A 15,473-nucleotide genomic window follows, 5' to 3' on the forward strand; every position below is an offset into this window, starting at 1 on the left:
GTTCCGGAAGTTGACCGTTATCGTATGACCCCTATCAAGAGATGGAAGTATGTTATTGAGCGCAACCCCTAATGGAGACACCAAGCTTTGTGCTAGAGTAACTTGCGGTCGATAGGACCTGGGCCACTGGGCCGCCAGAAACACAGCTGGCTCAGCTACAAAGATAAATTGTGCCCTGCTAACCCCCGCGCCATAGGCTCTCAAGAAGGTCTCCACCGTAAGTATTCGAAATCGGTGATTCAGAGGGGGAACTCCGGCTTCCAAATAAAGTAACGCATTAGCTGCATGTTTAGGTAGCCCTAAACAGCAGCGCAGAGCCTGGCGTTCCAGAAGAACTAGGCGATGGAGCTTATACGTAGCAGCACCCGAGAATAGAACACATCCGAACTCTAAAATAGGCCGCACGTACATATGGTATATCATCAGAAGAGATTCACGGCGCATTCCCCTCTTTCTATGACTGAGGCGCCTCAATATGCCAACAGCACGTGCTCCTTTAGTAGCTATACGCTGGTTTAATTCCCCTCCGCCTCTTCCTCCCCTTCCCCCGCACGAGGCGTTCGACCTCTCCCTTCTAAATAAATTCATTCAATCATTCATTCTGTATATAAATCGCTAGGTTTATAATTTTCGGGTGTTTTAAGCGGGTGCATTAGCCCTCCTCACGCCCGATTCCTGGCAAATATCCCATGTGGGTATGGGTCAAGTCACCAGGAACAACAACAACAACCGGCCCAGCTGACGAGGATGTGGAGGTCTGCCGGACGAGGAAGCGCTACAAGAGGATTTGGCCTACACGGCTGTGCCGTTGGAAGACGACGACTTCCAAAACGACTTTGCACTGCTGGGGTCCGGTGCTCACTCTCTCCTAGGATCCGCTGTCAGCGTGGGAAGAAGCTAGGCGGTCGACCCCAAGCTCTGCTGTTTCTCCAGCCTCGTACCAAGCTGCTCCAATTTTTTTTTTCTCGTGCTTTCGATGACTATGTTCGAGTATCCCTCACTTTACCTATTCGACATTTACCGGTGTATTATGGTGTCTTGTAATTACCTTATACAAACTTCACACGTAACCACGGGTGGTGCTGGCCTCCCTGGTGGCTTTTCTCGCCGGGGTGAGGTCTTGCTCCTGTAACTTTTCTGGGGATTTCAACGGCGGCGGCTGGACGAGGAACTGCCCACATCCTGCGTGCTATTTACGTCAATTTTCTCTTTATGTCCATTCCTATCGAGCAGGCTGCAGCAGAACAGCCGGTGTAGAGGTGTCCTGCCCCGCAGCGGCGACGCGTGCGGGTCGAGTACCCGCAGTCATCAGCCCGGCCACCCTCCGAATTACGTATCACGGATACAGAGCCCACGAACTCACCCCCTGCTTCAGTTTCTCCGGGAGCTCGGAGTATATCTGCATATATCGTTGTGTATATACCCCGAAAAAATATCTAATACCCAAACTGCACTACTATGTCGCCTTTCTTGTGAGAGAAGTAAGTAAATATTCGCAGAATATTTGAATGTGTATAGCCATTCCTCAAAACTTTACCAGCCGGTTACCATTTGTACAACGCGTAATTTCTGCGTTGCGTAATCATTCGACTCTGTAAGGGAAGGCGTGGCTGCCACGCTTCTACGCTACTACCACGCATCACTTTTTAAAAATCTTGGTTTATGTGTGTGTGTTGCCTCTCGACATCGACAAAACACAGGTCAATAAATGGTAAACGCCATCATAAACGATAAAAATCGAAGAAATAGAAAGTGAAAAATGATAAAATGCAGCAGCAATACCAGGATTGCAGGGCTATGAAAATGGAGAGAGAGAGAGAGAGAGAGAGAGAGAGAGAGAGAGAGAGAGAGAGAGAGAGAGAGAGAGAGAGAGAGAGAGAGATAGGAAACGTTTATTGAGCAGCAAAGGTAGGGGTGCATCCTTAGTTCAGGAAGCCATGTTTCGAACGCGCCGTCGCATCTCGGGTTACAAGGAGTGCCTCGTCCTCCAGCGCCCGCTAGTCAATCAGCGCTTGGCTAGCTAGCTTGCGACAGGCGAATTGGCGCCTGCCGAAATGGCGGGTTGGTCGCTGGGAGCGAGAATAACGCATGGGCACCACCCTACTGGAAAAACGCTCATTCTCAGTTTTCTTCTTCTCCAACAAGGTGGGCCACATACCCCAAAAGGGGATGGGCTATGACTACACGTCATTGTTAAAGAATAACAAACACAAAAATACAACGGGAACATACATCATAGGGTGCAGATATTGCTCTTTTTTTTTCATCGAATGAGCGCAGCACGTGAAACGCTGGCTCGGCCAAGCTCGAGCTCGAGCCTAGCTTATTCGCGAGCGACCGCGACACGCGCAATGCCACGCATCTAGATCCAACGCTGCCGGCCGCTCATTCGTTCGAACGCAACGCGAGATGCTCACAGGCAGCCCTCGCGGTACAACCTATCGAACCTGCTCAAGAAGAGGTCAGCCGTGATGGACGAAGGTTCAGGCGTTTCCTGCAAGTTTCGGCAACCCAGGGAAATCGTCGGCGAGAAAGATGTCAACCCCGATGGTGCCATCGGTGGAGATGCCATGGTCCCCGACGAGGCTCCCCGCAAGCCCACCGCCCAGTTTTCGGTATGTGAGAGTGAGAGCTGCCCTCAAAATGGGGTATGACTGCATGTACGGTGTACTCAGCTCACGGAATTTAGTAGTGTTGACTTTGTTATATGAGAGAATAGGGAGGGCCACAGCTGGCGGCGCTGGTTACTTTCGAACGGGGTACGGTGTGTCGTCGTTATGGTTAGCGACCTAAATCTTATTTGAGCAAACCACCCTTCCGCTAGCACTCGAATTTCGGACGAAGATGAAATTTCGCGTCCGGTATTGGTAACGCGGTGTCCTCACTCCCGCGAGGTGCGCAGCCAATTTGGAATGGTATTTGTGTGGCAGCATTTCCGCATCAGTCTGCACAATATACATGGCTAACATATTATTGGAAGGGTCAACTTTTAAGGCGAAAGCCCTAGATCTGATTTATGATTTATAGAAGGCGTGAGGTACAAAAAATCGTCTTGAGGGACACAGAATAATACACACACAAAAAAAAAAAAAAACGTTGTTGCGCGAGCCGGGGAGCGTGAGCCCGGGATCGGACGCTAGGAAAGAGGAACAGCAGTGTGGGAAGAGTGTCTTCAGAGGGCTCTGGGGAAGGGCGACGCAGCGCGTACCGGCCGCACATGCAATATGATCCGAAGCGTTCGCGCGCGTTGTTCCGTTAAAGGCAATTCGAGCACAGTCACTAAGGTCAGCGCTCGTCTTCTAGTAGTGTAGGCTTTGTTGCTTCACGAAACCACGTCGCAGAGATTTCTCTTTTTTGGTTTTTTACTTTTGTCGGCGTGCAATAGTAGTACCGAAGCAGTGGCGTTCGCAGGATTTCAGTTAAGGTGAAGGTGTGTGTGTGGGTGGGTGAGGGGGGACAAGAAAGAGAGGGTGAAAGGAGAAAAATAAAAAAAGCGAACGACAAGAACTAAAAAGGCAGAGTGAGGAATTTACTATAGTTTAAACAATTGTTGGGATGATGTCGTAATTCACGTAGGTTTTCGATATTTTGCCAATTTTTTTCGCGTTGACATTGCAAAATGGCTGATCATCGTGGTGAGAGCCTACCTTGAAGCGGTATATGGTTGGAGCGTGCACTGTGGCACAAAATAACTATCAGTGGTGATGATTTGATGATAGTCAGAGTTAGCGGCCTCCCCCCTCCCCCCCCAGGCTGAGAAATTTTGGGGGGGAGGGAACCCGCGGCCCCCTCGCCCCCCCCCCCCCCCCCAACCCCCATGCGTACAGCAGTGGTGTTGAATTGAGGGTGGCAGGCAGTGCGCATAGCCCCGCAGCAGGGCTATTCTGCTTGGCTGTTCATTCTGCTGTGCCCCTCTCGACAGGACTGCGGAGTGCTGCGGGAGTGATGTAGGTCTGCGAACAGCTCGGTTCCTCATGGCGCACAAATACCATCAAAACACGTATCCTCCTCCTTCTCCCTACTTTCACAGTGGTCACCACCAAGTGAATATGGACTGGCCGAGGAAGTGCTGAGCGAACCAGCCCTCTACCTGACGGTGCCGAAACGATGTACGTGTGGCTTTTTTTTTTCTTTTCAAGTATATCCGCAAGTAGCAGAGAAACAATCGTGTCTCGGCAGCAGATGCAAAAGCCGCAGCATTATAGCGAGAGAGTAAGAGAGAGAGAGAGAGAGAGAGAGAGAGAGAGAGAGAGAGAGAGAGAGAGAGAGAGAGAGAGAGAGAGAGAGTAAACGTTTATTGAATTAGCAAGAGATGGGCTGACTGAAGCTTTAAGGAAGCGCCCGCAGTCCAAGATGCCTTGAGCGCGGGCGACATAAACAGCCCTTTGGGCCAGCCGAAGCTGGTCGTCCAAGCCAGTGCTCGCCAGGGCCTCTCTCCCAAAGCTCGGTAGTGGAACGGTGGAGGTTGATGAAAATCAGTGGAAAGGCGGGGGTGGGGGTCACACCCATCCACACACCATATGGCGTGGCGTTACAGGTTCCCTTCAAAAAGGGAACAGCGGGGAGTACTGATGGTTGAGAAGTTGGGCCGGCTAGGATGGGGGAGGTGTACTTGTTTGAAGTGCGCGTAAATGTTGTTTGTGCTTTTGAGGTAGAGAATTGAATGAGGGGGAGCTAGTGCCTCATGCGATAGTCTGTAGTGCTGTTTGATGTCTGCGTGAGAGGTCAAGGGCTACATGCGCTGGGGTTCGGCAACGCTGCTGGGTGGGTCCATTCTCGAGCGCTGCCGTAGTAGACTCGTTTCCAGGAAGGCGTTGATGTGCCGGGGCCCCTGTAATCTGGACTGTCCACTTCGGGGTCTGCTGTTGGATGCAATTGGAGGCGTCCCCTAGCCAAATTCCGGTACACCTGCCTGCGAATCGGTGAATATGATAGATGCGTTAGCCCTCATTCACACAGCCGTTTTTCATCCCGTCACGTCCCCGTCACGTCACCGTCTTCCGTCATGGGCGACGGTTTTTCGGGTGATTTTTCGTCGAAAACGGTGCGACGGTGACGGGAAACCGATCTCTACGTTTCCGTTCCGTCAACGCGACGGGAGCATGCCCCGTGATAAACCAGCCAATCAGAAAACAAATTTTTACGGCCAAATCTAGCGAAAAGTGAACACACGTAAAAATCTAAGCCATTTTCTTTACTTTTCAGATTCAGCACGCTCAATTCTAGGCTAAACTGATCACTAGGCAGACGACCCTGTACTCTGACGGAGAGCTCCAGTACGAACGCCACTCCGTTTACGTCTCCGCCGCGGTTTCTGGACGTGACGGTGCCGTGACGGAGAAGGTGACGGCTGTGTGAATGAGGGCTTATTGTGTGCAACGGCGGAGGGGACTGGCCACTTCCTCCGCTCGTTTAAGGTCCCTGGCAAGAGAAAGGCTGCAGTGGTGATTGTTTTTGACTACGGCGGATACCGTTGCGGACCTACCCGAATAACACGCCGCGTACGTATAGGCCGTCGTTCATTGGTTTCCATAGTTCTTATATGGCTTTTGCTCTGGCTTCCCTCCTGTGTACGTGGTGCTCGGGGTGCATATTGCGGGACAAGGGGAGTACCGTGGTGTACTGTGCAGAGAAGGGGGCCATCTTGGTATGACTGGTCCATCTAATTAGGCAACTCTTGACTCCGGAGATAATGTATTTTGTCTCGGCCAGCCAGCACGCCAATTCACGGTCTCTGCCACTGGCGCTCAGCGTTTCAACGATACATACCCCGCTTCCCACGAAATAATCACAGAGGGTTGATGTCTATATCTCAACACACCGCGACACATTGTTAAGCCATTGGCTACTGTACCAGCTTGCTTATGATCATAAATCTTCGTTAAGGGGTCCATAAACGAAATGGCTTGACGGGCAATAAACGTGCTGCAGTAGGAGTGCGATATTAACGCATTGATAATCAATATTATGGGTAACAAACTAAGTTCCGAAGGGGTTTTTTTAGTAATCATGCTAACACACGCTAGATCATGACAATGAGATGCATCATTAAGGCTTGTTGATGCAGAAGCGACCCATGGAAGAGGGGGAGGGGGGGTCAAAGCAGTTGGGCTAGCTGTTCATAACCTAATTGCCGTGAGATGTAGGTAAACGCCTCCTATGCAATGTGCTCGCAACAAACAGTGCTTCTGAGCGGGCACATTTTGAAGCTGAAAATAGAAAAATTTCGTGATGAAGCTTATTGACGTATGTCAGGATGCAGTCGTGAGTGTTGGGACCATGGAAATTGGAATTGTTTAAAGATAACAAATGACATTGCAAAAAATACAATGGGCTCATCTAACAAGGCCGTGCTCATGGTTCTTCTATCAGATGTTGTAGTCGATGTAAAATTATGTTAGGGCAGTGCCAAATCGATAACTTGTTTGCATGTTTGTGTACTGATACTTTAGCACGTGAGATCTATGATTTTTAGCACAAAAGATGACAAAGTTTTTAAATAAGGTATCTCTATAATGCAGGTACCCAAAACGAACGCGAAATTGTTGAAAACTATGAGATGTTAACAGAAAATATAGAAAATACACGCACATATATGATACGCCCGTAATGCGTATACGCGCCGATATAAATGTATATACAGCAATTCCTCGTTATAACGAAGTCAGCGGGACGGCGAAAAATTTCGTTATAAGCGGTATTTCGATATAGGCGACTACTCGAGAAAAGCTAAAGTATATCTGTATAGCTCATAAACAATTATAAAATATATTTTCACATTTCGGGATATATTCAGAATCATGCGTGCAAAATACAGCAAAATCATAGATTCGACATTTTAGCACATGCAGGGAGTCAAAAATGTTTAGAAATCGAGCTACATTTGGGAGGAGTACCGAGTTACGATACAACTGATACACACAAAACGTTATTTCTTTGAAATATAAACGTTCAACGAAAACTGTCGAGCCGAAACTCATGCCGACGGTCTGCATTTAGTTACAGCCGAATGTTTTAAACTTTATAAAACGTCACATAACAGAAAAATGACCAAAGCCATCTTTCCCTGTATTTTTATTCGCTTTATAATAGAGGAAATGAATGTGTATTTCGTCGAAAAATATCGTGAAATTGCGTGGACGTCTTTTCTCAAGTTTCGAAGAGTACTATGCTTACTTGCGACACCAACACACACTCTCTCTCTCTCTCTCTCTCTCTCTCTATATATATATATATATATATATATATATATATATATATATATATATATATATATATATATATATATCTCTGTGCTCTGAGAAAAAATTTTGCGGACCCCCATGGTCACCCTCTTTCCTACTCTCTTCGTGCGTTGATTGGTACGCCCTGGCATTTTTTTTTTCAGGGTACGCTGATGACATCCCGGCCCTTAAAACTACCGTGCGAAGCAACGCGATTATGAACACCACCGCGGCAACTCGTAAACTGTGAGTATTAATTCCGCACGAAGCTAAATATTTTTCGCGAAGTTATGGTTTTTCGCAAAGTTACGTGTGTATACTTCTCTTATACCTCTTCTTGTATTGCCACTCCTGCTTGGGCTTTGTACAGCCTGCAGTATTTAATAAATAAATAAATAAATAAATAAATAAATAAATAAATAAATAAATAAATAAATAAATAAATAAATAAATAAATAAATAAATAAATAAATAAATAAATAAATAAATAAATAAATAAATAAATAAATAAATAAATAAATAAAAATGAATAAATAACGTTCCTTTTTCTTTTACAGCGATTTTGTTTGCTTTCTCGTTGATTGCTTTCACACAAAAATGAATCATTTTTCTGTAAGGCCCCGACACACAGCATCCTCTTTTGAATATGCGGCTTGGCAGCCTTGGGTAAACCTTTTCTTAAAATGGCCAATTTACAGATCGTCGACAAATCGTTGGACTGCCTTGCATGACTGTGTGTGCCCGTTTCTGTCAAAAATTGTACTCTTTAGTAGAGGCGCGTGAGAATAATTTTTTTCTCGAATACGAACACGAGTATCAAAAACTGACTGCGACCGCTTGAACAAAAAAAAATGGTTCACCGCATACAGACAATTACCGACAAAATGACAGGACTGTAGCCATTCCTGTCGTCTCTTGTCGTTTGTGTTGTGTTTGTTGCGTTCAAGTTACTTTGATTAAATATTAACCGAGAAGCTGAATAACAGGCCTAAATTGACAGCGATTCGAATAAGATATTCCGGTATGCGAACATCATTTTTATGGAGCTTCTAGGCATTCATTCCACCTAGTACGTAGCCGAGTGATCTCTATACTTGCTTCTGGACTTCAGTGTCTGTAATGGTCGAAGCCTCACCTCCACCCTCCCAGGGTTATTTTGATCTAGACCTTTAAACTCCGCACCTTGATCTAGCAAGCTCGTCTCGACTGTTTCCTTAAGAACGGTTCATTTTTGAGCCCACACAGTGATACGCATTTAAGCGAGGTCCCAAACATTTTTTCAGTGAAGGGCAGCACTGGTTGGATGTCTTTGCTGATTGTGCAAATTGCAGACTTAATTTTCATTCAATATTTGTTCTATTTTAACTCTCTACAGCTAAGACCATAAATTTGTTCCCAAGTTTTATTCTGAAAACCGGGGCCCAGAATTTCACTGCCTGCAAGTTTTCCTTCGTTTTTTTAGTTTTGCAACTAATTTTCTCAGAACTAGTCATGTTATGCTCTGCACCATCCTGCACCATTCTGCACTGTATAGGAGTTTATTTCAAATAATGCCGATATCAGCTTTTTATTTTCTTGTTACAGATTTTTCAGGCTCACCTCCTTTTTCTCCGTTTGCGTACCTCTACTTTCCTACTATACCTATTACAAAGTTTCTCCTTTAGCATTTGCCTGCCTGCTTTTCTTTTTCTTTTTTTTTTCTGGCTTTAAAGTCTCCCATCGTCATCACCTCCAAGGGGGTTAGCCTGACGCAATGCGGATTCTACATCCTCGTAGAAGCTGTCAACAGCCTTATCCCCTTAGATAGAAGTTATAATTATCGGCTTGTGCCATACATACAACGTGTACATTCTATTTAGCTTAATAACAGCGTTTACACCAATTGTATTCCAGATTCCCTGCTATATTTTGTCGATCAAGCATCCTACTTTGAACTTCTTCCTTTGTCGATGCCTTCGTTAGCAGAGAACGTACGAGCACTGCCTGTTTACAACCCGTTAAATCCTTCGTATTTTATCGAGAATGCCCTATTTCCTTGCCGTAAGAGAACGCCGAAAATACTTCGTATTTATACTTGCTTTTCTTGTTTGTGCTGTTTGCTCTTTACTGCTTGTATTATTGTATAGTTGATTTGCTACCACGTTATGCCCCTCCTGCTTGGGCCTCCATGGCCCGCAATATGTTCTTAAATAAATCCTTTAATAAAATAACATAACGTGGCGTAATCGTATGACATCCTATTTAACGCCGACAGATCGGCTAGAAGCACGGACGAACTGCCCTCGCTCGACAGAGACGTATTTTCAAAGGTTGGCAGGTTCAAGTTTCAGTAGCTTATACCCGCAACAATTGCTAGTTCGATACTTACACCCGGACGGACGCTCTTGTTTCTGTCGCAGGCCCGACATGCCCGAGGTGTCCAAACAGCTCATGGCCATCGTCGGTGTTGTCAAGTGCGACCGCAAGCGCTGTGGAGAGGGAATGTGGAGCCCGAGAGGCTACCAGTATGAAAGGTTTGCGCCTCCATCTTATTTATTTTTTGTACAGCCATGAGCAGCGGTTAGAGCATTTGGTGACAGCAGCACCAAACTTCGTTTCGGTGAAATCGCGCGGGGTATTACAACCGCTACGTTTACCTCTTGTATCCTTCACTTGGGTTTGTTGCATGGTGTTTGTCGCCGCTGTAAAGAGTAAAAAAACACTTGCAAAAATATCAGAATTTGTTCCAAAGTTCGCCTGCGGGTTGATTTTGATAAATAAAATTGATTAGTTTTAAAAGGAAATTGGATGCATAAGAGTCGCTATGGGAATGAAACCCGAATCTCCTCAGTAGGAGCTGAGTGCGTTACGAGCTAACTGCATCCGCACGTTGCCAGCGGCGGAAAAAGACTTAGTGTTGTGCGCTCGGTGCTAATGTCTAATCGCGGGACAGGCGAACCTGACGGCGTGTGAGGACGGGTGCGCCCCAGACACGGCCACCTCTTATTCTGGGGAAGCTCGGGCGTGAAGTATCGCCAGTATGCCTGCCTAAGCAATTTGCCCCAAAAGACGCAGTAACAGAAGCGAAGAAAGAGACGCAAATGCGAAATGGCAGAAAAGAAGTCTTTTATACGTATCGCCAGGAGAAGCCGCAATGAGCAAAATGCCCCGAAGCAGACCTGAATGCCTCGAAGAATTTTTTAGTAAGTCATTGAAAGTTTTGTTGGCGAGGGGCTTCGATGGCTATTAGAATTGAGTGGTCATATAAACGCGTGTAGAAGAGAGTAAAGCCATGCATTGAAAAGACTCACCGCAGTTACCGTTAAACGCCCGCCTTGTCTAGCGTTTTGGTATTAATTCAAAAAATCAAATGTCTCCACATATCGTTATGTTATTGCTTAGTTATCTTTGCGGAAGCTACTAACAAGGATGTTAATGTCGAAAAAAGTTCCATCGGGGTGCAGGATACCAGAGCTCTAAAGCGGAATTTTTTTTCATATGATGTTTAGCATAATTTGCGTCGAAATGCAGAGCCTGCGTGGATATACATCACCTGCATCTATACGTATTGCTCGAAGAACTGTTTTTCCACCCTTACCAAACGATATTCCGAGTCTTTTATTCTGAACAAAACATCTTCGTACACTGTATGAGCTCGGTAAGGCATTCAGTTTTAAACCACCGAATCGGAGCTCTACCTCTGGAAATATGTTATAACCTATGACATTATATAGGAGCGTCAATATGGCCTCACGTATTCCACGCTTCGCGTGCCCCTTCGATATCCTGCTTGTTCACCAAGTGTTCTGGAAACACATTAACTTGCGACCTCCTTGCGAATTTGTTTCCCGTGAGCAATACAAATATAAATTCGCGCCGTAATATTAACAAATGACACCATGTACAGAGGGCAACACCCTTGTCTATAACACAGGTTTCGTACTTATAATCTTATCTTGCCTCAGCCGAAAAACATTTGAAGAAAACTATTGTGTCATTCCGAAGTATTGACCATATATTTTGACCTCAACGTTTTTTGTAGCAAGTTTGAGTCCGCAGTTTTGAGAGATAGCCAGTTCAAGTTAAACTCAGTGTTATAGACAAGAGTGTTGCGCCCTATACTGCACTGCAGAGGGAAATTTTCCCGGTTTTGTTCACCTTTACCCGATATCCGAACGAAGACAGATGTCCCGCCGCCAGACTGGAAGCATTATATAGGCACAAGAGCTCACTGCTCGTTTCAGATGGGGAGATCATTGCGCACTGCCTTGGTGAGATATCCTCCAGGTGAAACAGAAAGATAAGTATCAATTAGGTGAAATTTAGCTTACTTATGGACGCAGCAATGAATAAGTGTAGTGAGCTGGGCTAGCTGGTAATGATTTAGAAGTAGTACAGCGAGAACCAAGACAACTAACAAGGATGGGGAGGACGCAGATAAGCACCATCCTATTCTGCAATGGCTGTTCAACCAACTCTTGCGCAGCAACATGTCCCATTATGGAGCTCGAGAGAGATATTAGCTATCTTCGCATACGTGCCCCTGATGTCCGTATAGACAGCTGACAACTTACAGAAATAATTTGAGGGGCTACACTCGAGTGACTATATATCTGCGTGCTATTTCATACCTCTGTTCAAACAGTGCGAATCGTACTATATTGTTACAGAGCCATTCCATATTAATGCATGAAAAATGTTGCTTGTTCAGCTTGCATGTTCAGTGTACCTGTGCGCTAGCAAAAACTGTTTCCGCCACAGCTATCAAACGTGGCATCCCAAAAACAGGTCGATAAAAAGTAAACCTCCTGTCTGCCCGTTTTTTATTTTCGTGCTTCGTGTCACATAGCATTTTCCCTCTAACAACCACACCGAAACACTGGATGAAGAATCGTGCCTCGCTGAAACTACCATGGAGACAATATACAAATTAGTTTTCCTCGAAAGGCTGGGGGCATAACGGTCGCCACAATTTGGAATCCTTATCAAACTAGTAAAACGTACCAGCGAATTTCAGCGTTTAGTAACCCCTTGCCGAGTGGTGGCATAACAAATTTTGATTCGGATGTTGAAAGCGACAAGAATCGGACGACTTAAGCTGACCTGAACCGCCAGAACCTCGTGAGAAAATGACGTGTGGAATTTGTTCGTAATTTTTTTCAAATTCGCAAGCTATCACGCTGTTGAGAGAACCACTCAAGAGGTAGAGCAAGATCACCGAAGCTTGTAAAGATGCTGGTAGTGTTCGGCTTCGATTTATGTTAGTTTTCCTTACACTATTGCATTGTACAGAGCTGCCAGCGTGGTTTTAATGGTTAGGAAGCCTGGCTAACACCCTGGAGTCTCGGGCTCAATTCCCGGCGTTGATATGCTTGGCTATAGGATTATAATGTTGTCTGGTCCTGCAATAAGTAAAATGCTATATTGGATGGGTGAAACCATACTAAGAAGGCTCCCTGGGACACAAAAAGCCCTCCTTCGCCAAAGCAGAATAATTTTCTTTCGTGCCTTTCCTCTAAACCGAAAACTCAACTCACGGCCCTCAGTTCCCAGCAGCTGTAGAGCAACTGACCACGGCCGAGAGAGGGCTTAGAATCTCTGGGTGAGGACGGGCCGCCATCTTGAGTTCCAAAATTCCTGCGGGAAGGCCACCAGCCACTCATGCAAGAACTACGGCGTCTCTCAATACTCTGACATTTCGCTGTTTCTTTGGCGCCCCGTATTTTCACTTAAAGTAGAAGTTTTCGTGGGTAATAAGGTATTTCTTGTAATCTCGGATGCATCACACCTTTGAGTTGAAAAACCCTTCGGGTAAATTCATTTGCTAGAATGCTATTTATATTCAAGCATTCCCTAATTAATCAAGACGTCAAAAATGTATTCAGGTGCAGGGTTTGGATTGTGGAGCTTGAGTTAGTTACAACGTTGCTTAGTACGAATAGTGCCTTCAAATTCCTATCTCATGTTAGTCTTCAGTCGTTCATATTTGGGTAGTTAATTGGGGAAACAGTTTTTGTACACAAACATGAATCATCTCGCGTAACACCTTTCCTCCAAGAAAAGCCTCGTTTTTTTTGCCTTTAAGAGTAAAATTGTACAGATTTTCTTCCTACTCATTCCTACTCCTACCCGTTTAGTAGTCCGATTGTCAAAGCACAGATTACAACTTTGCTTTGGTGGTGTTACAAAGCAATGCCCTGTTATCTCACACGCTATTTGCGAAAGCCAAAATAAAAAGAATACGATCTAATCCACTTTCCTTTCCCCTCCTTGCTTTTGCTTTTGCTCTTAAAAAAAACGATTTGAAGGATTGAGGTCAGGTGCCCGATTTTAAATGCAAGTTATGTCAGCATGGGCCCCGCGGTTTTACAAGAAATACTTAAAGCGCTCTATAATTACGTACAGTCACGGACAAATCAAATGCGAACACAAAAATATGAACCGGAAAACGCACAATTGAAAAAATACTCTTTGTGGAAGTCCAATAATGGCACGCTTTTGGTGCATTTGGAAAGCCACATTTCCCAATTTTGTTTGATTAATTAAGCCACGCGTTATTTTGACTTGCATGGAAATAAATCGCGCTATTTGTGCTTTGTGTCTCATATTTCCGTGTTCGCGTTTCATTTGTCCGTGGCTGTACCTAATGCGGGGGAAAACAAGATATTCCTCGCGCGATCGCTTGCCGTTAAGTAACGCCGAACTTCAAAACAATTCCGATATGAACAAAGGGGCAAGGCAAAATGTCGTCACGTTGTGTTGCTAAATGTAAGCACTAAAAGAGCTCTGAATTGCCGTTGATAATGTATTGGCCAGGAACAATTTCGCAGGGACCTTGTGACATTCGCAATGTAAAAAGTTTTACTTGCCTTTCTGGCCTCTGCGTAGGTGCAACTAAGGAGCCTACACACATAAATTTCTTTTTAATATTTTCTCTTTAACATTAACAGCGTAGGAAGGTAGTACAATTACCCGACCTTCTTTCTTGCAGGTGACCGGGGCGGCCTTCAAAAGGAGCTGCTAGACGCCGCATGATTTCTATTTTGTTTTCAAATAAACCGTGATTTGCTGCATGGTAAAGGGCTACTGCTTTGGCATTGAAAGCTAACGTTTGGGCCACTTAAAGTCCAGATATTAGGCTCGCTCTCGCCTGCCTTGTCGTGTTCGTAGTAGGCAACAGGGAAAAGTAAAACCACTGAGAGAGAGAGAGAAAACACATTTATTTGTCCAACATGGTTTTGAAGCAAAGGAGGCAGAGCCTCTTCATCCCCCTCAGACGGCGGCCAGAAGTCCTTGGGCTCCGGCGGCGTCTTCGGCCATTTGGACAGCCCGGATCTGTACGTCCGGGTCGCAGCTGCGTAGAACGGTCTTCCACTGCTCCTCGGAAAACCATTGAAGTTCGCTACTCCTCGACTCGATACTGCACCTCCGTTCAGTGAAGAGCATGTGACCGCCACTTTGTTTCAGCTTGGAAGCCGACTCAACCCGTCTCTCCTCGATACGTGTGAGAGAGGGATGACAAGGCGTTATCCATCCGGGAGTCAGTTGTGCCTAGTGGAGGAATTAAGTTACCCAGCGCCGAGGTGATCGCCTGTATGATTTGCAAGTGGAATAGTTACGATTCAGCGTTCAAATGACGGTCACGTCCGCTCGACCATCATTTGGTCTAACGCAAACCTTTTATTCGAGCAACATAGTCCGGCGCTGTCGTTCTTCAGTGTCTCATGTTATGCGCATTCGTTAGAGCCAGAACAGAAGAGTGTTAGTTATAGCTGCGAGTATACGAAACGGGAACACGGCTTGTTTTGACAAGACACAGGAAGGACGGTTTGTTTTGTAGTCTTTACAAAACTCGCCCAAGCCCAACACTAACGCGAGAACAAAAAGCCTTGCGGTTGTGCACCTATGAATATGAAAGCTGTGGTACGTAAACGGATACTCTAGTTACAAAAATTTTAAAGGTGAGTGATTCACGCAGACAAATTTCCATGTCAGTGTTTCTAAATGGGGCACCCCACCTGTGTTGGTCTCAAATTTGTTTCCGACGTATTCGTTGAAAGGTTCCGGAAAACAGTAAAACGAGCACAGAATTGTGCGATTAGGAAACTTAAGCTATAAAGTTTGTGCTACAGCGTGCAACCACATTTCCCCAAGGAGCACGTTTAATTCCTTGGCTTATCCCAGACGCTGGCAGGTCCAATATTCTGCTCTGACGCATATTAAGGTCGTGGAAATCACAGCAGCGCCATCGTCCTCGCTAAGCTGTTGTGC

The 15,473-nt window shown here is 45.6% G+C and overlaps 1 protein-coding gene across 1 annotated transcript; it reads left to right on the top strand.

The window, feature by feature from the left end:
• Positions 1-2,403: 2,403 nt before the first annotated feature.
• On the top strand, positions 2,404-14,261 carry LOC144172205 (uncharacterized). The gene is made up of 5 exons (XM_077701010.1): positions 2,404-2,615; positions 4,031-4,109; positions 7,388-7,469; positions 9,623-9,736; positions 14,194-14,261. The coding sequence occupies exons 1-5, from the start codon at positions 2,472-2,474 to the stop codon at positions 14,195-14,197; spliced, it is 423 nt and encodes a 140-aa protein (XP_077557136.1). The 5' UTR covers positions 2,404-2,471; the 3' UTR covers positions 14,198-14,261.
• Positions 14,262-15,473: the final 1,212 nt, after the last annotated feature.

The sequence above is a fragment of the Haemaphysalis longicornis genome, unplaced genomic scaffold, assembly GCF_048455015.1.
Source record: "Haemaphysalis longicornis isolate Haplotype H1 unplaced genomic scaffold, Haemaphysalis longicornis Haplotype H1 scaffold_1, whole genome shotgun sequence".
Lineage (NCBI taxonomy): Eukaryota > Metazoa > Arthropoda > Arachnida > Ixodida > Ixodidae > Haemaphysalis > Haemaphysalis longicornis.

Excerpts from the sequence above, each read along its gene's own strand:
- LOC144172205 (XM_077701010.1), top strand. The coding sequence starts at position 2,472 with ATGGACGAAGGTTCAGGCGTTTCCTGCAAGTTTCGGCAACCCAGGGAA. Across the intron at positions 2,616-4,030 it reads AGCCCACCGCCCAGTTTTCG|TGGTCACCACCAAGTGAATA; the intron begins GTATGTGAGAGT and ends CTACTTTCACAG. Across the intron at positions 4,110-7,387 it reads CCTGACGGTGCCGAAACGAT|GGTACGCTGATGACATCCCG; the intron begins GTACGTGTGGCT and ends TTTTTTTTTCAG.